Consider the following 23,189-nt stretch of genomic DNA (forward strand, 5'->3'; position numbering starts at 1 on the left):
TTGCCGATCAATGATGTTTAAAATTGTGTAGAATTTTATCTCTGTCTAAAATTTCTGAACGATTTTTACCTCCGATGTGAAATAATCAAAAAGCGCGAAACGAGGACCGACAATTCTGTCAATCTTAATATATCGCATTCATTTATATAATACCTGAATGAAGAAAGATACGAGATGCAATATGTAAGATAAAAACATAAGTTGAATTACGACGGAGTGACGCCGAATATTATTTTCTCCGATGTTCCATTAATCATCTTTTCTTATTAAAATATACCGCTGTGTAAGATCAGAATGAATCTCGCCCCTGACACATTTCAAAAAATTTACTCTCGCTCGCAATAATCTCCTCTGTATTACATCTGCACACGACACGAATTATCGTATTATGACCGGCGTTATAGCGTCGCTGAGTAAAACACGGTATAAAAGAAAAGTAAAAAATAATTATATTTCATGCATAAACAGGTTGAAAATTAGGTCGAATGGAGCATAAAAAAAAAAAAAAACTCTACTCCATATTTTATAGTATACATTTACAACGTGTGTTACGTTGATCTAACAAACTCGTAAATATCCACATGTATATATGTATGGGGAATTCCATTCGGTTTCATTCCCAATTTTTTTTTTTTTTGGTTTTTTCCATCTTCAGTCTACGCATAATCTTCTCAAGTAGAACGTCGCTGGTATTTTTTTGTTTCCCGGCACATAATACAGTAAAAGAAAGAAAAAAAAAGCAAAAGAAGGTCGCGGAAAATCTACGACAAAGGAATAGAAATTTCAAAATCTTTCGTAAAGTTTTAAAATATTCATCAATTCAGCGAGTTATGAATTATTTACCAGCGTTACGACTCGACTTATCGGTCTGGATTTTTTGCGAAATACAGTCTGAGTAAATAAAAAAAAAATAAAAAAAAATTGCGGATAATTCTAGAAAGAAAAAAAAATGTAAAACTTGCAAGCACAGATATTATTTCAGGGAATATTATTCTACTGTTCTCCGACTCGCGCTCCATGCTCTCTGACCTCGTTGTACGCAACTTTCTCCGCTTCTCTCGACTTTTCCAACCCCTTCTGTTTCACCTTTCTAACCCCCCCCCCTCCCTGCGCCCTTTCCTTTCCCTCCACCCACTCCTGCAGAATCCTTTTTGTCCCTGCCTTTTCTCTCTCCCGCGCGTATTTACGAGAAGCTTTTACGAGGAGGAAATTCCGGTCAGTCCGAAATCACTGCTGTGCCAGTGGTGTGCGTGTTGTTGATGCATTCTTCGACGGTGTTGAGAGATGCGTGAGAGAAGAGAACGGTGAGAGAGAGAGAGAAAAGAGGGGACTAAATACACACTCGAACCTCAAAGTCAAGTGTTCGAAAGCACACTTTTTACAGTCAAGATTCTTGCTTCCGTGCGCGGAGAAATATTTCTAGTTAAATGTTACCGCACGGTTTTTGAATGTCTTCATTTTTTTGTCACAGCCAAAAAAGTCAAAGAATCGTGTAGTTCCGAGTACGAATTGAAAATTAGCTTCCTAGCTGTGACCTGAAAGCTTATAGTATATATTACTGTTATTTTTGATCATGGTCACTGGTAAAAATATATTTTCTTGGAACTATTGCGACAATTTTATGCTCGCGTAAGAAGAAAATTTAATATTTTTGTAACTCCAACGATATTTGAACCGTTAGTAGAAGTATATTAATATATAACTGTTATATGTATGGGATTTATACAATGTTTTATACAAGGTGAACCGACATGGAAGGATACGAGTAGAAGAAATCTGGAAAGAAATCTTGCGAGGAAAGTTAGCATTCTTGTTCTCATTCTTTTTCCAAGTTTTATTCTTGCGTTCTTACAACTTCTACATCCTCTTTGTTCGACCTGCGCCAAACGTCGCTGCATAGCGCATAAATACCGCTCCTTAGCTGTAGTTTTTCGCCACGGATCGAAGATTTTCCATTCCGAATAAAAAGGAAGAGGTAACTCGTTGAGGAAACGGTGCGGAACGATTTAATCCACCGGAGAGAAACACGCGGTAATACGATTGTGGGCGCAGAAACCGAGATCGAACTTTTCGAAAGGCGATTGCTGATAAGTTCGATCTCGTTGAAAATTGCCCGCCCCATAAATTCACCTCGAATCGGATTCACTCGAAATCTGTTAATTAGCGATAATTCACCACAAAGTTATTTAACTCGTTACTCTCACCGCCTCGTTCCGTATTCTACGAATTATAACGTATATAAAGGGAGCCAAAAAGTTGTCCAAGATTAGAATCTCGTACTTCTTAAGAAAGATCCTTTGATTCGTTGATTCGTTTGTTGCCTCTGTTGAGATATTCAAATAATTATCCACAGCCTCTGTGAATCAAATTATACTAATTATCTCGCGATTCGATACTCGGTTTATGGTTCTCTCCGCCTGAGATTAAATTTCGTAATATTCAATACACCTCCGAGAGTTAATATCGCGTAATTCACCGCTTCAAACGACCGACAAGCAATATTTGCCGTTTCGTCGCTTCGAATTTCACCAATTTTAGTGCATAAATAAAGGTCGTGAATAACACTGATGAATAAAATAAAAATCACACATCAACCGTTTGCATATCCAAAGTATCGATGTTCAATCGATCTGTCAAGGTACAAACGAATCATCGCGAATATCGCGACAGACTTTTGTCAGACCGTTTTTAATCCTGTTCAATTTATTTCCTTTCGTCGTATTATTCCATCGATTTTACCTTGCTGAATAATTTTGCTCACCTTTCTCAGAACCCGTATCATAAAATGTGATTAGGAAATTTTCTAACAGACGTTTATTCGCCGTCTAGACTCAGCTTGGTGATCCACCGCGTCTCCTTAGCGAAACAAAGTTTTTCAGTTTATAAAACAAGTTTCCGAAAATAGCCGCTGCAAACTCGCGAACTCTGCAATCGTATCGTAGACAAGCGGAATGAGAGGAGAATAAAGAAAGAATTGAAAATCGGATGATGAAGAGTAGGACAAAAAAAGACGACGAAGAAGAAGATAAAGAAAGAAAAAGAATGGTTTACACGTCTGGAACACCTTGCAGTGTATATATTATGCATAATATATTCCAACAAAAAACAGCGACTTCGTCTTTCGACAACTTGTAATATCTTTAGCGGCCTACTTGTATATTATACATGTTTGACGTTGAGAGAGAGAGAGAGAGAGAGAGAGAGATCTGGGCGATTTGCTAACGATAAGAGGCGTGGAGAAAAAAACAAGAATGAAACCATAAATTTTCCGGATTAATCGCAAGAGTGGTTCCACCTTCATTTCTCTCGGTTTAAACATCTCCAGAAAAATATTATTAATGTGGTACTACGGGCGAGTGAATTTATTCCGTCTATTATAGTTATACATACCGCTATCGCAATGGTTCATAGATCATCGAGACGGCTTGACTGTCTGACCATTTCGTTGGCTTTACTACTTCTGTATGCAGTAGCTGTGTATGATATACATATACTTACATAAATATATTATATGACATGTTATAACGCACAGTTGGTGAGACGGAAACAGTGGAAACGGTCCGACTGCAGCGGGATTTTCAAAATCTCGAATAGCCGGTTTTCAGATTTGTTGCTCTAATTATACGGATCTCGGATTTTGTCCATTTCATACGATTGAAATTTACCTATATCTGAACAAAATTATACGTCTGATAAATTCGTAACACGACTGATTGCGAACCTTGTGAGTTTTGGTTTTATGCCAATAAATGGGTGGCAAATATTTGTATAATCACTTGGAATGACGATTCAAAGTCAGTAAAAATAATCAACGGTAACAGCTTGAAATGTGTAGCTCAGAATGGCCAGAATCAGTGGAAAAGAAATGAAATCGTTTTATTCCGACTATTGTTAGAATTATCATTACAATTACTGCAAGTCCTGAAACCGATGAAAAACCTTCAAACAGGTTTTTCGCATTTAATGAAGTCAGGGACAATTAGTCGGGCTCATTTTTTTCAACGAGCTCGTCTCTTTGATCATCGTCAAAGATGCGCGGATCTCGTTATACGATATCTTGAGTGGCCAATTAAATTATTGCCAAGTATAATTCGAATAAATATATACATATAGAATGTAGCACGACGCAATGTGGGACACTGAGATTATTGGGAAAACTTTGAAGATGCCGCAGAACGCAGAGTCGACGATACATCGAGAGAAATTACAGATTTCCTGGAGGTGTGTTACATAAAAAGGAAACGTGAATTTTATCGTAAACGTACCGCGTGAATATTTTTCTCCGCGAGACAGGGCAGCCAACTTAACTAAACTCTCTCCTGTAATTATGTCGTTAGGATCGACTCGCAGCATCGATCAGTCGTCAGTCAGTTTATGAAAATGAAATTTCGTCCGGTCTTCGCAAATCGCAACATCAACGATTCGCGATCTGGTTAACCTAAGAAAACTCGCGTCAACCGCGTAGCCTCGGTGAGCAGCGTTTCACGGCTGAGAATTGAGTTGGCGAACCTGTCGACAAAACTCGCGCATGCGCATTCGGACGCTCGATGCGATAGGTTGCACCAATTCAGTCTCTGATTCTGAATTCGAGTGGATGTCTCGTAGGAGTAGAGAAGGTGGGAAAGGATGAGCCGCGAATAATGACGCCCGGTTTTCGAGACCTCTGCTCTCTGCGGTTCTCCGATCCGATAACAAGGCGGTGGGACCTCAATCATCCTCAAATGCAAATCTATCGATAAGACGGACGCCCGGTTTCTAAGGCTTGCCAATCTCGTCCGACCATAATGTCCTGTCTCCGGGTTCTTCGACTCTCTTTTCACAGCTGACGTCGTGATCCATAATGTTTCTTTTCGCCTCTTTTTCTTCTTATTTTGATAAAGATTCGGTAGAAAATATGAATTTTTTAAATTCTTTCCACTTTTTTTTATTAAGGTATAGTATAAGTTCCGTAATTGATATCTTTCATATCGATTCCGCTTTTCAAAAAAAAAAAAAAAAAAACAGACAAATTCAAACCGATGGTATGTTTACGATAGCAGGATTGGATAACATGTAATTAATCACCCTCGTAATTTCTAATTAAGGTGTCATAAAATGCGCATGAAATTGAAGTGAAATAGAGTACAAATATTGACCAATTAAAATTTCGCCCATTACCGTACTAGAGTAGTTAACGTAGTTCCAAAATTTGCAAACGAGTGATCGCCATTTTCGAATACAAAGTAGGTACTGAAGATTAAAAATAATTAAAAAAAAAGCAACATCCCCAAGCAAGAACGGGTGTTAGCCATTGTCGAGATTGACGCAAGATGTCTGCGCAGAAATTTGTAGGCATAAAACGATGCTCGATTTTAGCTGTATGCGGATTTGAGCCGGATCTTGTTGGCGGATAAATAATGGTGGGGTATATGTATATATATATATATATATGTGTGTGTGCGTGTGTGTGCCTTAGACACATTTTACCGAAGTATTTATACCTACTCGACGTACGATTCCGTTTTACAGGCTTTTTCACAGAGCTGGGCTCTCTCCGACGTGAAAAAGCTCTTAAACTGATTTACCGCCGAAATGTTTAGCGATAGTTTGCTCGGTGAACGAAAACCTCCTCGAGGACTCTGTTTAAATGCCAAATATATCCCGCTCACAATCGATCTTTTCGCGCAAATGAACAAGATGAAAATTTACAAAAACATAAACCGTCTCACTCAAATTGCAATCGCATTTTCACCTGCCTGTAACAAAAAATGTTCAATTCTTTATCAATTTTTAATGCAAAAAGTGTGAAATTTAGAATGTTGATAACTGGTATATTTACCAAGCGGTCTTTATTGAACGTGATAATGTTTTTCTAATGTTTAACAAAAGATGGTAATGGGAGGTGGAAGAGCCACGTATTTTTCGGTGTGCTTTCTGCGTTTGCGAAAGTGCTCCTGCACTCCCTGGATGAGCAATCGTTGCGAAATTTGGCAGGCACGTGTACACCGAACGTCTTCGTTAGTTGTACCAGAACGAAGAAAAAATATTGAGAAACAAAAGAATAGTCGGCAAACGAAGGGGAAGCTCAGTTGTTTGCCGAAAATTTGTTCAGCTTTTATCTTCATAAAATAAAAACGTTTGAATATCTTTCGATGATTCTGATTTAACCAATGAAGACGTGTGTTGCAGACGTGCCTGCCAAATTTCATAACGATTGCTCCGTTGAGGCGTCTAGAAGAATTTCCGCAAGCGAAGAATATCCTTCCGCTTTAAAACTTTAGAAAATATTACGATATTCAATAAAGACCGTTTACAATTAGTAAGCATATCAAATATAAGCATTCTGTATTCAAAATTTTTTGCGTAAAATGTTCGTAAAAAATGGATAATTTTTCAGCCCAAAAAAGTAGAAAGACTCTCTCTCAATCAATCCAAGCCATATTTATTTCGAATTTATAAATTCGAGCTGACTCGACGTTCGAAATCGGTGCAGTGTAAAATTAGCCCCGAAAAACAAATTCAACCGGCTGAGAAAAATGTCATCGAAGGGTTTTCACGTTCAGAGGGTTTTTGCTTTGAAGTTGAACGGCGCCTGCAGCTCGTTAAGTGAAAAATTATTCGCGAGGTTGGTTCACTTGATACAACCTTACAACCGAATTCACAATTTGGGCTCAGCTCAGGGCTGCACTCCGTCCGACGAGCTGGCCTTTACCTGCCGACCATTCAACTTTTGACCACTCACCCATGCCGGACTCCTTTGTACGTTTGCGCTCGTGGTTCTGGCAGGACGAGAGAGAGAGAGAGAGAGAAAGAGAGAGAGAGAGAGAGAGAGAGAGAGAGACTCCGGTTCGGTCCTTGTGATGTCTGCAATTTACTTTGGACTGTTTCACAGAATCCGTCGACCGACAAAAGCATGATACAGGCAAACCGTCGTAGTGTTGACGTCCTTTTGGAAACTGCCATCCTGCGTCAACGCAGCGGATTCGAGGGATGGAATTTTGTTATTTATACGCGTATTATTAACGCTGGAAGTATTAATCAGGCCTTCGTTCCTCGTTTTATTACGCAATGGGAAAGGTCGTTTGATTCTTCGATTGTTAGAGATAATTTATCCTTAATCGACCTGTAAGAACTTCATTTTAGGCAAAGAAATATCTCGTTTAATTGTACTTTAAAAAAGTGATAAATCGTTTCGTAGAATTGAAGTGACTTTTTACCGAGTTTGACAAATTTTTTGAAATTAATTAAACTCCGACGTACCTATATATCTACTGAAAGAAATTGTTCACTGCTACATAGAAAGTGATGATAAGACGTTTCTTGTTGCGTCATACGATGTTTTGTTTTTTTTTTTTTTCGAAATTCAATTTTCTCGTCAAAACTACAAATAATCAGGTACCAAACCGTCAAATTTATTTTCCTATAAATTATACATTTATCTTCGGTCAAACGATGTATAATCCGATCAAATCATCTCACATTCTCATTTTTTCTCTCTCCCTCTCTTCTTTTCAACGAAATTAAATCCGTTTAAATAAAAACTCGGACGCAGCTTTATGTTTAGATCGAAACACGCTGAATCGGCTTGTTCGCGCCTCGAGGGGGATTTTTCAACCCCGACGTGTCGTCGTCGTTGTTCTTTTTCGCGAGCCGCTGACTGCAGGCGCGTTTCAAACGCCCAGAAGGCGAATAAAGTCCAGTAAACGCGGAGGAATGGCCGACCTGAAATGGTCAGCGAAGCAATTTCATAAACCCTCGACGCACACCAACATCCTAAAAATGTCGTCCTCTCCAAATACCTCGCCATTTATACCCTTCAACGCCCTCGAACGACTCGCTACTGCCAAAGAAGACAAAGAAAAGGAAAAGAGAAAAGAGAAAGAAAAAAAGGAAAAAAAAAAAAAAAAACCTGTAAAACTTCCAAACTACGCTGAAAGAAATGTTTTTTCAATTTATTCAAGTTCAAATAAATTTCGCTTTCGCGTTTGACGACGTAAAATTCGGAAAACTCTCGCGCGCAGGTTGCGTGATCAGGGAGCGTGAATCGGCGAAGATCCGAGGATCCGTTTCAGCTGAAGATTGATGGACACCATCGGCGGTATTCGGTTTCGTCAATATCTCGTTCTCCCGGTATAATATTTTCCCTCCTTTCCTTCTCCACGGACCGTACAACGAACAGACCGTCATGCGGGATAATAGAGGGGAAAAATCGTGTCCGATGTCGAGATGAGACACGTGTTTGTCTGCTAGGTTCAGGTACCAATTTTTCAAATCGATGGGACATGTGGAAAAAACTTTCACGATCTTACTCTGGACGTGAATTTTTTTTTTTTTTTTTTCGATGGGTGTAAATCCACGAGATGTTTGTGAGAAATTGACGATTTTTTTTTACTTTTCATCCGACACTTCAAGAGGGATTCTCGTGTTCGCAGTCGAAACCATCCGATTGAGTCGAAACTTGGTAACGAATTTTGCCTGCCGGCTTATTTTGTATTCCTTTTGATTTCAGACCGCGGTCAAAGTCGAGACGCACTCCTGCAAACACGCGACGAAGATCGCGAACAAGGAGAAGAATCAGAATCAAAGGTGCATACCCTGTAAGTATATATAATGCGAATTTCTTATGCTAAATCAGCGAACAGCAGTCGCGGAATTAAATCGAAATGCTTTCTGCACCTCATGATAATGCCGGATAAAAATCTGGGGACGACAATTACGCGTAAATTTGTTTCTCATTTTCAATCTATCCGGCAATAAATTACTCGAATTGTAGAAAAATACCTGCTCTGGGAGAAATTTTTAGTTCCGGTTACCGCTCAGTCCTTAACTATTTTCATTTTTTACCATAATCGAAAAATATAGTTCGAGGTAGAAAATGAAAATTAGTTTTCTATCCGTTACTGTTCTTTCTCATTGCGATCGCTGTTGCTATATTTTCTTGCAACTGTTGCGAAAATTTAATGCTTGTGCAACGATAAATCGACGTTAAAGCCTTGTTTAAATAAAAAAGTAGAGTAAACCGATGAGACTGATTTTGCGTTGCAATTGCCAAAAAAGGATCGAGGATAGCGCAAAATAGTTAGGCGTACCTCGTTTTTTGTAATTCCAACAATATTCAAACAGTTTTTTCAACGACACCTGTTTTACTCTTTTTTTCTAGTTACTCTAACAAATAAAATTTTTCTCAGTGCGAAGAGAATAAACATCGTATAAAGATTTTATCATCACGACGTAAAAATCCGTCGCTGTAACGTGTAATTAAAATTTATCCTTCTTTCTTCGCGTAGGTACACGTATCATACGCTACATAAAAACTTGCGCACTCTCCCAAGAATTTTATATCGCGGAATTCAAACAGGATTTTATCACCGTCCTGAATCGATTACGTTCACATTTTCTCCTGATTATTATTTTTGTCTTTGTCGTCATATGAAAATAATATTGTATCAACTTCTCAGCGATTATACGTGACATAGTGCAGCAACTTGAACTCACTATTCGCCATTTTCATCCACAAAATAGTAACATCGTAGCGGGTTGACATTTATGTTTAGTCCTTTGTAATATAATACGGTCGGCATATTATCGCGATGTTTGTCGAGGGTGAGAAATTGCGGGGAAGGAAGGAAGTCGACCTCGGAACTAGTCGGAGTTAACGGCTTGAATACGCTTCGCATGCTACAAACTTACCCATGCAACATTGCATAATCCTTCACATCCGTCTGCTCACACATTTTCCTCTTATACGGAAATTTCAGGGCTCGTTTTTGACGCGTCGTCCGATTTTTCCTACACTTTTTTTTTTTTCTTTATTTCTTTCTTCTTCTTTTTCTTCTTAACGTGACTTCTTCTTTTCGCCTTTCCCTTTGACTCTGATAAATACGTGTAAAGCCGCATGCACTGCTGTGCGTTTTCACGAATCATTAAACTTGTTCGTTCGTTCATTCTTGTCGAAATTCTCCTCCTCTCGCTCTTGTTCCCAAAACTCGGTCATTGCTGAGCAGAAATCATTTGTTACTTTTTATACTAAACTTGTTTATTTTATCATTTTACGAAATGCGAGGGACAATATATTATTTTCGCAACGAAACTTCGAGAGGAAAGATTAAGAAAATTATTTTCTGCACGTATTGTTCGACTAGAGAGAAAATTTTCAGAACTATTCTTAACGCGCGGAGACGATCGTACATTTTTCGACTCTTTTTTTTTTCAGTAAACAAACTTAAACTCTTGATCACATATTGATAAGAAATCTGAATTTCTTCACTTTGGAAGAGTTAAGAAAAGTGTTACGTATATTACGAGCATTGATATAAAATTTAAATCTTTTTTAAGAATCTGGCAGAGATTAGGTACTTTTTTTTCCTCTCCTGGTTTGTTTGTTTTACTCTACAATGTATATTATCTCAACTTTCGTCAAGATTACGTTAGATATGTGTTGTAGATACAACGTAAGTGTAGGTTGTTAAATATGTTGAGTATATAATGGCAGGATGTAAAATTTTTATATTCTCCCGGATCTACTGCTGGCAGTTTCACCTCTCGACAGAAAAGTTTGATCGCTAATAACAAAAATAATTACAATAATGATTATAAGGTGTAACAGAATCAGGCAATCGATCGCTCGCAAAGATTTTCTATAAATATTATAATGGAATAAGGAAAGAGGAAAAAACTTCTAAGAGAAAAAGTAAAAATTACTCTTCTTCAAAGCGTTGTCGTTATCTTTACGTCTTTATACTTTCTACTGTACAACTTTGTGAGAAATTTTCGCAATAAATATTGTTTGTAAGACGCGAAGAAAAGTCGCCAAAGCCTGCAGTCCAGATCTTTACTGCCGAATGATTTTTCGTTTAATCTATTCACCGGGAGTTGTATTTCATCGATAAGTTGAACAGTTTTGCAGGTGACGATTGAGAAAACGTATAAAAGGGGAAGAAAGAAAAGTTTTTTTTCTCGTCCAATTGTTGTCTTTTTTTTTTAATTATTTCTTTTCCTTTTTCTCCTTCAACCATCGAGCGAAAGAGCCAGATACCTATATATGTATACAATACCCTGAAGAAAGAAGTTTCAACGGTATAAATCTCCGCGATTTTATTACCTTCGTTTTCTAATTGACGTACAATTTTTTTTTTCATTCTTCCTTTTTCGCGTCCCCAAGTTATCGTTAAAATCGCTTCTGCAGGCGCTCAGAGATAAAAATACACACGGCTTTATTTGGCGGGTATAAATTTCTTTCGGATTGATTGAAACGTTCTCGAAATCCGCAATTTCGAGTACAGAATTTTTCAACGTCTTTGGCTGATCCGCTCGCCGGATTTTAATCTCGTAGAAATTGATTCGAGAAAACGAAAATCTCGTGTAACTTTTTCCTTTTCTTTCTCTACGGTTTGACAGAATTAAAGGAACAAAAAACTACTCATCCGATTATAATTATTCACTTGTCTGAAGGATTTTAAGATTCGAGTAACACGTTTCAGAACTCAATTAACCGTGACTCGTTACTTTACCCGAGTAGGTATATTCGCGGAATTCGAGGTATCGTTATTACGAATCGCCTCTCGATACACAATTTGTAAAAGAAAATTCGTAGGCGTCGGCTGAAAGCCGGGCGTTTAACAGGGTTCTAAAATTAGGCGAAAATAATATTGCGCTTATATACGATTGTACAGACGCTTGTATTTTCTGCACTCTATTTTTCCGTCTCAATTCTGGCTCCATTACTTCGTTGAAAAAACGTTTCAACTTCAAACTCCGTGATTTAAATCGATTAAGCAAAAACTTGAGTACATACGAAATTCGCGTTATATATTTGCGAAATTTAATTAAACCGAAATCACTTTATCCAATTTCCTCGAGTCCGCGAACGGACTCTACGATTAGAACCAAAATCAAACTTCTGTTACGGCAATTTTAAGGCTTGCAGAGATGCTTAATTAGCCACTTTTACTAACTACCAAAGCTCACGGAGCCAACTTTTGGACGGTTATGGGATTCGAATTGACGGAGAGAAATATTGGAACAGAATTGAGGATGAATCAATTTTTATTAATTTCTATCGCAATAAGAAATGTTGTTTCATTCGGGTTCACCGTCATTGGCGTGAGATAGCATTGCTGAAGATTTTTGAAACGGTTTTTTCCTCTTTTTCAATTTTTCAACCGACACTGTGCTTCAGGTTAATCCTTAAGGTGCTGAGGAGTCCAGACGCCATTTGCTCAATGCTTTTATCCCAAGTATTACACGCGAGTTTACGATTTCCGTCACGTTTTTCTCACTTCCATTTTCCAGACGACTACAACAGAGTTGTTCTCGACACGATAAAAGGCGAGCCTGACTCCGATTACGTCAACGCTTCCTACGTCGATGTGAGTATTCGTAAGGAATTTTTGTTATTTGTTTATTTCTTTTTGTTTGTCATTTGAAGATAACAAAAAGCGGATATTTTTATCCGGCTCTCTTTTCAACCCCTCAAATTTCACCGCTCGACGTTATACCGTCATATTTCTTTTACAGAGTATACTCAAGCCAAACGCCTACATAGTGACGCAAGGACCGATGGAAAATACGGTGACGGAATTTTGGAGAATGGTTTGGCAGGAGAACGCTTCGTGCATCGTTATGCTGACGAAAACGTTCGACTTCATTCGGGTGAGTATAAAAAATCTTGCCTCTCTTTAACCCTTTCAGTCACACATTTTTTTTCACCCGCGGGTTTTTGGTGTCGCTGTTCACGAATCTGACGTCAAAGTTTGATCATTCTGAATCCAAGATGGCGGATCCGATGCGGTGAATGTAAAATCGAAAAATCTATCAAAACTCGATGATTCTGGCCGAAACTTGTTACTCGGAGGTTTTTGGGGTTATGCGAAGTAAGAAAGATCATTTGAAGTTTTAAATAAACTACGGTAAGGCTAGGACATGGAAATTTTTTAGGCGAGGCGCTGAACATTCCGCCGTGATCGAACAATTCTATAATTAGCTACGATGATTTTCCGAATGAGTACTCGATGTTCTTTCAAAATAAAGTATATCGATTGTTGATTCTCCGACCTCCTCAAAACATTCCAATTTAAGGAGGAAAAAAATTGCCCCGCAATAAAATAACGAATCTCAGGCGGAACGTTTCCTCAACTCCAATTATCGCGTTTATCGTAAACGAGATTGTTTGTCGCGCGTATGTAGATTCAAGTCTCTATCGTACACGTGAACGATATTTATTCAGCACGGACACATTAAACACATTGTGTATACGTATAATGACTGTACCCTTTTCACAGCGGACAAATCGAGGGAAATTTTTCCTATCCGGAATGGAATATGTTTTCAAGCTGTTTGCTTTTCCTCTTTCACTGTAACGATCGCGCTGTTATCGAACCGATTATAAACAAGTTCGGTCTGTTATCCATCCCTTTTGTTTCCCGTGTTGGAGGGGATCAGATTTATCCCAATGTACTCGTAACACCGCAAATATACCGCGATCTAGTTTTTTTACTTAATTTTTTTACCTAATTTAATCCATCTTTTTTGTTAAGGATGCAGAGCTTCGGATTTATATAAAATCTTGTTTTAATCGGCTTTTCGGGTGGTTTCGAAAGCTTAAACTACGTTCAGACCGTTTAAAGATTGTTATTTTTAAATAGTTTTTTTTTTTTTTATAACATTTTCATTCTAGACCAATTACAGTTTGCAGTAAAAAATATAAGCTCTGGAATTTTGAGTCACGGCAGAGAAAGCGATCTTTGAGAAACTCGTGCAATCTATGCGATTTGCGAGCGATAAAGAAAGAAATGGGAACTTAAATTTGTCATGCATTATTCCGACTCATTGTCAGAGTGAAATTCATCTAATTTATTCCTGCCGCCATTTCGTCGGCGGAAAGACACGGCAAGAATTGAATTTATTTAAAACTGAAAACTAGAAGGAAGAAGAGAAGAATATTACAGAACTGCAGACAACGTGGTTAATAATTTCGTTAACTTCGTCATTTGTGATCAAGTGAAAATTCGAACCCTAATTTTTGTTACGTTGCCAAAACGCTTTTTCGGGCAGATTCTGAGAAGAGTCGAAATACACGCAAGCTCAATGTCAAACTTGGAAAAATTCTTCGCCAAGGAATAATTTGACGGTAGTTAATCATAAGTTTCGTCAAGTATTTCGGAGTAGTTGAAAATAAGTATGTCCATACCGTGTACTCATACCACAGAGCGAGTTACTTAAGCGGGATATAAGTTTGGGAAATGTATTCGAAGATCGTCGTCTTCGCAGCGGAATAGCGAATAATTCGCGAAGTGTTTATGCGGCCGCTTTTCCATTTCCACGATGCCATAACCTGTATATTTGTGAAACTTTTTTTCCGCTTGGATGCTGCGTATGTCAGACGCCGTAATCTTTTTCTCGTTAGGTGTTCGCGCAGTCCAACTGCCAGCTTATTCGTCTCTTTCTCAGTATCTTTCAGCTCTTTCGCTCCTTCTTATATTCCAGCATCAATTCAGTTTGTTCGGAAAGTTTCTTCTCGGCGAAGTGTTCGAAAGATGCATTAACGCCGAGACGCGATGTCATCTTCTTACGGACACGCGGTATTCCTACCTTTACCGACCGAGCAAACACACACATTTTCTACAAATATCGAATAAACTAATGAACGGAAAGTGTTCATATTTCGACGGAGAATCACTTTTTCGTAGGGGAATTCAGGAAAGTTAATCATGCCCCGAAAATCGTCAGAAAAATCTGTGCTTTTTTTGACACGTGTTGATATTCTCATATTTAACATAACAAGGAGTAAAATTAGTCGTCGTGTGACTGTTTTCATGCAATATTGAGATCACTGGACGAAAGAGCGATGCAACGTTGAAATTTGAACCCTTTGCATTCGATTGTTTTACTTGATATAGGAATAAAAAAGGGTGATTTTCCTCGGTCGGTAAAGGTAGGAATACGACATACCCTTAAATACTCGTTCAACGTAGTCCGAGACAAATTCATACGAAAAATTCCTCCGCTCATAATAGCTATCTTTTCTTTCTAACGCGCATCTTCAAACTTTACAATTCTCTCGATTTATCAGGATAATTGGAACAATCAATCGGGACGTGTCAGGATTCAGAAAGCTTTTCTAACACTTTCAACCATCAGACCACAACTTTATTTCTCATTGTTTGTCTGTTCGCTTCTAATTCAATTTCCCAATCAATTTGTCAAGTTTTGAGTCTTTTTTTAAATAAAACTTATTATTTGCTCTTCAACTTCCTCAAATCTACGCGAGGAGAGTCAGTTTACACAACTTGGAGCCAACATATTTCATTTCGAAATTAACTACAATGATCGATGGTGTTTTTTTTTTTTCTTTTACCAATTACGGGATCAAAATCGTACACGGGAAATAGAAAAGAGCAGTTTCTACTCAAAACCGCAAGAAAAGAGGAAGGCAACATGAAGCTTTTTGGTTAAAAAAAAAAAAAAAAATACCCACGTCAACTATATTTTTTACTAAAAATCTACCAGATTTCAGTCTTCACACATTGGTTGTCACTGTTTCTACACCAAATTCTGCACTCCACGAAGTATGACTTTACCAAAAAACCTGACGTGTTCTTTTTTGTTCGTGCAGCTTTGAGTAAAATCCGCTCATTAATTCTGTTCGTGTGAAGATCGTAATTGCAATCCTGGTAAAAAATATCGTCGTCAAATTATTTTCCAAAAAAAATTATCAAACCGCAATATTATCGAGCTTAATAAATCGAGTCATAACAGCCGTACACAATCGTAGAGATTGCTTTGTCAAATCGAAATTAAACTTGTTTTGAAAATCTTACGCAGTGACGATAAAGAAGAAAAAAAAGCGATTAAAAAAAAAAAAAAAAAAGAGTCAGGGAACGCGGTCGAAGCCGTTACTCCTTGTCTCTTGAATCTAGAGTCGGGTGGGGGGAAAAAAAAAAAAAAAAATAAATAAAAAGTCGAGGCATGTTTTTCCTCGCCAGGATTTTCGGGTTAATGATACACTCGCTGCGCATAAACAGATTGTCCAATATCTGTCGCCCGTATTCCCGGATGTGTATCGGCGGCGTAACGGCGCGCCAAAGACTCCGCCATGCTGTGTAATATCGGGAATTCAAACAAGCCTGCCCCCGTTCCCCTCCCCCGGCCCCTCTTCAGTCTATGGGGAAGGGGGGCGAGGTTTAGCAATATTTCATTAGACTGTCTCAATATCGCGCACAGCGGGTTTGCGCGGAGCGGGTTTAAGCGTTGGCGGAACGGTTTAGTTTCACCCCGCGAAGCTTGCAAGCTCCCGACGTTACGCGGGTGTAAAAAAGAATTCACTCAGGCGAAGCCTCTCTCGCGTGCCTTTCATCCATCCTAACATTAATACACTAATCAAGAGAGAATGCCGAGGGTTCCAAGCTCTCCGCACCCTACGAGCACCAACTCGGAATACATTCGTTTATGATTACACCCGGCTAACCTGCGGCGCCGAATATCTCGGCGCCAACGTTAACGTCGACGTTGACCTCGACGTCGATGTTGGATACAACGAATTAATTAAATGTCGCCCTGCAGCATCGCGATTCGGTAACCCGTGGACTTCCCTGCTTGTTTACGTAACAATTCGAGCTTGCGGGAAGGATCGATATTGTAATGACAAAACTTCCGGTTCTCTTTTGAATTTCTTGAATTTAATTTACTTGCGTTGCAGTATAGAGCCGATTGGTATCGAAATGTTCTTCTCGCAACGTTTTATTATACTTTAGTTTAGAGTATTTTTAATTTCCCAATTCTCTGTTTTCAGAGAGAAATGAAAGTTATTGTAACCACTCCGAAAATGAAATGTTCAGTTTTCGGTAGATCTCGACGTTTCAAGATCTAGAGAATCACCTCCGACCATTTTCAGCCGATCGATTTTTTTTATCTCTCAATTCACGCGGTTTCTCCAAACTTAGAACTGACCGGATTTTAACTTTGAATGAATTGAATTATTTAAATACAAAAATTCCAATATCTCAAAAATGGATAAATGGATTCAAATGAAAATTGGGACCGTAATGTATTTTTGGATCGTTAATCACGAATCTGAAGTCAGACTGTGAATTTCAAAATGGCGACTTGATATGATGGGAAAATTTTTTAAAATACCCCGATTTTGATAGAATCGGTAAACGGAGCTTTTTTGGGTCACAGATAACGAATCCAAGGTCAGACTTTCAAAAATTTGTAATGGTGGATCATAGTTGTCATAGTTGTTCAAAATAAAAAATAATCGTCATATTTTCGTGTAATATAATATCCGAGGGCGTTAAAATTGTTAATCGCGAATCTGAATTTACAGTTCGAAATTCGAATAGGATACCATTATTCTCTTTTTTCTATGAACTCGGAACCTGCAGTATGAAAACGGGAAGTTCGAGGGCTGGCTCACGGCCAGTCTGAAGCCGCTTGTTTTTTCCATATCTTGAATCGAATTGAATATTACATATAGTACAGTCATTCCAAGTTGAATCTGAAGTAAGATTTTTTTGCGCCAATGATATGTGAATACGAATAAAACAAAATCCTTATACCGTGTAATAGGAAAGAAATACATTTTTCACAAGGTCTTTTGCTCGTTTCCCAACTTTTTATTCAGACCTGATTTTGGAGTAACAGTATTTTCAAATTCATCCTACTTCATTTTACGGTATAGTATGTTCCATCATATAAATGTAATATAAATTATTTCGAGCATCAAATTTTTCAAACTAGAAATGACAAACCACTACCGATCAGATCGAAAATCCGATTTCGACCGTCGTTAGCTTTTACTGTAGCCGAGAGTGCAGGCAGTAGTTTTGTTTGTTTTTCCTCTCGGTCAAACGTGTTGTAAATAAAATTTTTTCAGGTCATGTGTGTCCAGTACTGGCCAGCGAGCAAAGACAAGGACGAGGAATACGGCGGTATCGGAGTATCGGTTTTAAAGGAGGAGGAACTGGCCAATTTTCACATACGAACGATAAAGCTCTACAAGAAGAACGACGCGGGGGTGAGTCGAAAACTCGATAACAACTTGCCGCATTGCATTCAGCGGAAAATATCGTCGGAATTCAATAGATACTGCTTCACTAAAAATAAATAACCCCTCGATTTCGACTGTCATTTGCTTCTATAGATAAAACGTGCCGTTGCAATATTCCGAGTACGAATTCGAAGGCGCTCTTAGTAACCATCCAAAATTGCACGGCTCGATTTTAATTGCAAATCGTAATTAATCGTTCATTCATGCCTGCCTCGAAATTCATTGCGTTCGGTATTATCTTCTAAAATTGTTTCTGCATCAGCTTCGAATCCGCTAACTGCATATTATAGCCTTATGAATAATAATTCCTCAATTTTTCTGCAAATTCGTCAACCGATGAAATCAATGGAACGGAACATTTTAAACTACAATGTTTGAAAAGGAATTTACCATTAAAAGTAGAATTGATTTCATTGAGGTTATTTGTCATTGAAAGTAGAGCTTTGGAAATTAAAACTTGTCTACCGCCTTCCTTCCTCGTAGAAAATCACAAACTATAGAATTTTTAAGAAAAAGTTGATGATATTTAGTAACAAGTTTTAACATTTTGCCGTAAGCTGAAAAAAAAAATAGTTGACCCCACTACAAATTAAACTTTGAGCTTGAATAACTTTGGAAGGAGTCAATTTATCAAAAAAATGATAAGAGACATTTTTTGTAAAGTGTTCAATTTCCTATAAAAAATATATACGAGTCATTTGGATTTGTTTATTGGTTTGTGAGCTACAAGATTGTAAAAAAGAAAAAAAAATTTACCACGCTATTGAAATGGAAAATAGAAATTCGCGACGAGCGACCTCTAAATATTAATATTAAGAGCTCCGCTTTCGACAGGCATCTTTTTTCACCCCTCCGAAAGTATTCCGTAGGAGATTTTGAAAAAAAAAAGTATTTTGATAATATGAAATTTGAAACTACTTTGATGAATCGTTTTTCTTACTTTTCTTTATTTTCAATTTCTTTTCGAGCAATCGAGAGTTAATTTTTAACAATTATACAGAACATTGAATTTCTTTCAACAAATAATATTATTGATTTTTGTAGTTTGTACTTGCATGTAACTGACTCAATTGCTATCTTTGTCAAAATACTTTTCAGCGCTACTGTATATATGTCATAGTTCAATACCGTGGTAAAATTTTCAAGCTCGACTTCTGCATGCAGGGCGTATATAAAAATGCATACGTAGTGGTAATACACCGGTCTGCTGAAAATTCTCGCGAGAACTGGCTCGTGTTAATTTCACCTCTCCGAACTGTCCTCGCGTTTTGAAAAGAACTCGCGAGTGTCATACAGACACACGGTGTGTTACATGTCACGTCCCTAAATCCGTGTTTCGTACATACGAACACTCGCTAAGGGGCTCGACCCAGTTTGACCAAAACCAGCCCAAGCGCAGTGGGATTTTCTGCAAACGTTACACGCCGTCTCGTTTCCCTCTGGTGTTTATTTTCAGCTTGGAAGTAACAGTTTCTCCGAGTATTCTCGATATCGAGAAAGAAAGTCGAAGTTACCGCTGAAACTTTTATACAGAAACACGTCGGTAAATTCATGAAAATAATCTGTATCAAACGGTCTTCTATTAAACTTCGCAATCTTTGAACGGATTCTCGCCGCCACTTTAATTAACCGCTCTGAAGTGGCGGTTCGGGTTTAAATGAGAATCGACTTTCTGTCCGCGGAGGTAATTTAAATTCATGTGTACGTATAACTAATCTCAACCTTATTTTTTCGACTCGGTATATTTCGACAAAACGCAGTAAACAAGCCTCAACTCTTTATCTTCTCTCCCGTTGACTGGGTAAATTGTCATTTTCCAATAACAGTCGTACTTGTATAATACGCATCCGGTATTAAAGTCACACTCTCAAGGGACTCGAGAAAGAGAACATATCGACTATACAGAAATTCTTTGCACAAAGCGAGGAAAATTCACCGGAATAACGAGCTAGACTGCGGGAAGTTCGCAATTCATAATTAATGGAATTGTTCCTTCGCCCCCGGAAGACAAAGAAGGTTGAATATGCCGTCGGAAGATCCGTCAGTCCAAAGACGGCTCAGCGAGTCTTGCTTTTCAAAAAGCGTGGACTATGCGCGCGATTCTTGTTTATAAAACAAAATGGATGGAGAAGAAATGAAATGGCGATAATCGGAACTCGCCCTTTACTCCCATCCATCCATCCATCCGTCCGCCCGTTAGTGGGTCAATTATTGTCACACGATCCATGAAACAATAACGCCAAGATACTTCGATAATTCGCTTCTGCAATTTTCTGGCTCAAAAACTGTGGCGAACCGATAACGCTGCGGAGTAGAAGTGCGTCTTCCGCTTCGCGGATGAAATATTGGATTTCGGGGCGAGGCAGGCACTCAGGCACTTGTTCACTTCGTCGAGTAGTCACTTTCTGGGTATATGATCAGCCGTTATACGCCTGTGTGTTATTCCGGTTTGTGTACAGGAAATCACCGAGGAAAGAACTCTCCTCCAGTTTCATTACACCGAATGGCATTCCCATACCTGTCCATTCGGCAACGCGGTACTCGAGTTTCGGCGTCGTGTTCGCGCCGTCGTTGGATCCACAATAAAAAACGAGTCTGGACCCATGGTCGTTCACTGCAAGTGAGTATAATTTTTCCCTGAGATTACTCTTTCTTTTTTAACGAGAAACCACGAAAAGAGATCCATATTTAATATTCCAAAGAACTGTGCAGTCGGTGAAACGTCTTCATTTTGATTCAGATGGCTTGAAAACACTGATCGGAATGTTCGACAGCAGTCGAAGACGAAAAACACGTTCTAACAGAACTGCAACAACTTGTTTATTTCACAGGCCAAAAGTCACTTATAATTCTTTACTGTCTCGGAATCGGCAGTCAATGTCTTATTGAACGAAATATTCCGTGTCAAGCAATTATTTTCTTGGACATCCAACGACTCGAACTAACAATCAGAGACTCCGTTTCACTGCGTTGCAAGGCAACAGCTCGCTGCTCCTCCCCATCCCCCCCCCCTCCCGATAATTGTTCTCTCTCCATTGTCTCCTGCAGCGGGATAATTAGCCCGGGAGTTAATTTACAGCTTCGTTACTCTTACAAGGAGAGAACTTGAGGATTGAAAGCCCTGACTTTCGATTCGAGTTCACGTCCTTCACAGTTTGGCTACAAAGCTAAAGGACAATGATCATAAATGACAATTGTAAAACGTGTGGAAGATTTGCGCTTCTCACTGTCAAAGATGATAAAAAAAAAAAATCAAATTACACGAATTGATACCGTCCTCTTTTTAACAGCGATGGCGGTGGCCGGTCCGGCGTCTATCTAGCCATAGACGCGAACATGGAACTAGCGGAGGAGGAAGACGCCTTCGACGTTTTTGGATACCTGAAGAAATTGAGATTGAGCAGAAAAGGACTGATCGAGAATCTGGTGAGTTTGAAACTGAGTCTTCTGACATTAGGAAAAGACGGTAGTCAAAGTTGAGCTCGCGTATTGAACTCTCGATTCTCTTAGGAACAATATAAATTCATCTACGACACGCTGGAGGAGTACGTGATATGTGGGACCTCGTGGTTCCCGGTTTCCGAACTCTCCCAAAGACTGAAACAAAAGAGCGTTAAGAATCCGGTTACCAAGATGAACGAGTACCAGCGGGAGTATCAGCAGATCTGTAAACAAACACCGAGATTTACAATCGGCGATTGCGCCGGCGGACACAGAGCGGACAACCGGGAGAAAAACAGAGACGTTCTAGTCGTTCCACGTGAGCTTTTTCCTCCTTTTTCTCTCTCTCTCTCTCGTGATACGTATCGAATGACCTTGATTCGAATCGATTCCAAGCGACGTGCGAAAGAAGGTTTAACAAAAACTTGTTTTCCTCTTCACAGCGGACAATTTTCGACCCTATTTAACCAGCTTCCAGGGCAACAGCTTCACGGACTACATAAACGCCGTCTTCGTTGACGTGAGTATGAAAACGAGCGACCGAACCATCGTCGTTCAAACCATTGGTGCAGAGTTCAGTTAGAAATTTGCGTTCCATTTACAGGGCTACACGAAACCTCGAGAGTATATTGTCACCGAGTGGCCGCTTCGCCACACTTGCGGTGAGTTCTGGTCCCTGGTTTACGACTACGAATGTGCCGCTGTAGTAATTCTCTGTGTTCCACCCGCGAACTCGACCAATTTCCCGAGCTTTTGGCCGGAGGGTAGACACTCGAAAAAGTACGGTCCAGTATTCACCATTGATCACATCAGCCACAATCACTACTCGAACATCAAGACTTGGGTAAGTGAGTCGATGTTCAAGTACGGAAAATCAAACTATCGAGAACAATCGCTACGTTGCACAAAGACTCTCCTCTCTTACCAGCTTGTCGATACCGAAGGCTCATCGTCGCGTTCGCGATCCCCGTTAATTTCAGGTCTTCAGAATAAATAAGAAGATCGTCTCTCTGACGGAACTGATGGCCGGAGTAAAAGCACCGCCCAAGACCGTCCAGCTGTTCCAACTGACGTGTTGGCCAATGGGCCACAAAGTGCCTACCTCAACCAACAGCCTCGTCGAGTTAATGAACATGGTGGAGAGGTGGAGACAGCGAACGGATTACGGACCTGTCGCTGTCGTGTCGCCCGACGGAAGGAGTCGTTGCGGTGTTTACTGCGCGGCGAACGCCTGCATAGAACAGGTCATTCAGCATGGGGAGGTCGACATATTCCAGGCAGTCAAAACCGTGCGCAGGCACAGACCTCAGCTTGTTGAGAACATGGTGAGTTGTGGGGTTCAAAGTTCCCCGTTTGAGCACGGTTGAGATGTACTTGACAATCATTTACGAGCCATTTGGCTGCGTAATTCTGAATTCAGAAGGTCTTTAACATGGTTCCGGACCTTCGAGGTTCGGTTCTTTGAATAGTTTGACAGCCAATTTGGGCGAAGAATGCTTAGAAATTCGGGATGAATGAGAAATTAGCTAATAGCTTATTAGTCATTTGGAATTTGGAAGGTTGTTCGCTGGGTTCTTAGCGATCCTGAAGGCATTACACCGGATTCTTAATCCTCTGGTGTACACGTGGGTCGTTAATGACTACGGCACTTTGAAAGTTACGCTCCTGCAAAGAGAATCTTTCGCGCCTTTCTATCTTCTTGTTTAAATAACTATTGACC

The 23,189-nt window shown here is 39.3% G+C and overlaps 1 protein-coding gene across 6 annotated transcripts in view; it reads left to right on the forward strand.

Moving 5' to 3' along the window:
- Nucleotides 1-23,189, forward strand: part of LOC107216670 (receptor-type tyrosine-protein phosphatase kappa) — a 104,672-nt gene that overhangs the window by 81,020 nt on the left and 463 nt on the right. For all 6 annotated transcript variants that reach the window (XM_046746584.1, XM_046746580.1, XM_046746581.1 and 3 more), the window contains 10 exons: nt 8,489-8,576; nt 12,271-12,347; nt 12,496-12,630; nt 17,855-17,995; nt 20,488-20,648; nt 21,319-21,454; nt 21,539-21,788; nt 21,913-21,989; nt 22,074-22,313; nt 22,450-22,794. In XM_046746584.1, the coding sequence (XP_046602540.1) occupies nt 8,489-8,576; nt 12,271-12,347; nt 12,496-12,630; nt 17,855-17,995; nt 20,488-20,648; nt 21,319-21,454; nt 21,539-21,788; nt 21,913-21,989; nt 22,074-22,313; nt 22,450-22,794 (1,650 nt within the window). The remainder of the gene's footprint in view (nt 1-8,488; nt 8,577-12,270; nt 12,348-12,495; nt 12,631-17,854; nt 17,996-20,487; nt 20,649-21,318; nt 21,455-21,538; nt 21,789-21,912; nt 21,990-22,073; nt 22,314-22,449; nt 22,795-23,189) is intronic.

This window comes from Neodiprion lecontei, chromosome 1 (genome assembly GCF_021901455.1).
Source record: "Neodiprion lecontei isolate iyNeoLeco1 chromosome 1, iyNeoLeco1.1, whole genome shotgun sequence".
Taxonomy (NCBI): domain Eukaryota; kingdom Metazoa; phylum Arthropoda; class Insecta; order Hymenoptera; family Diprionidae; genus Neodiprion; species Neodiprion lecontei.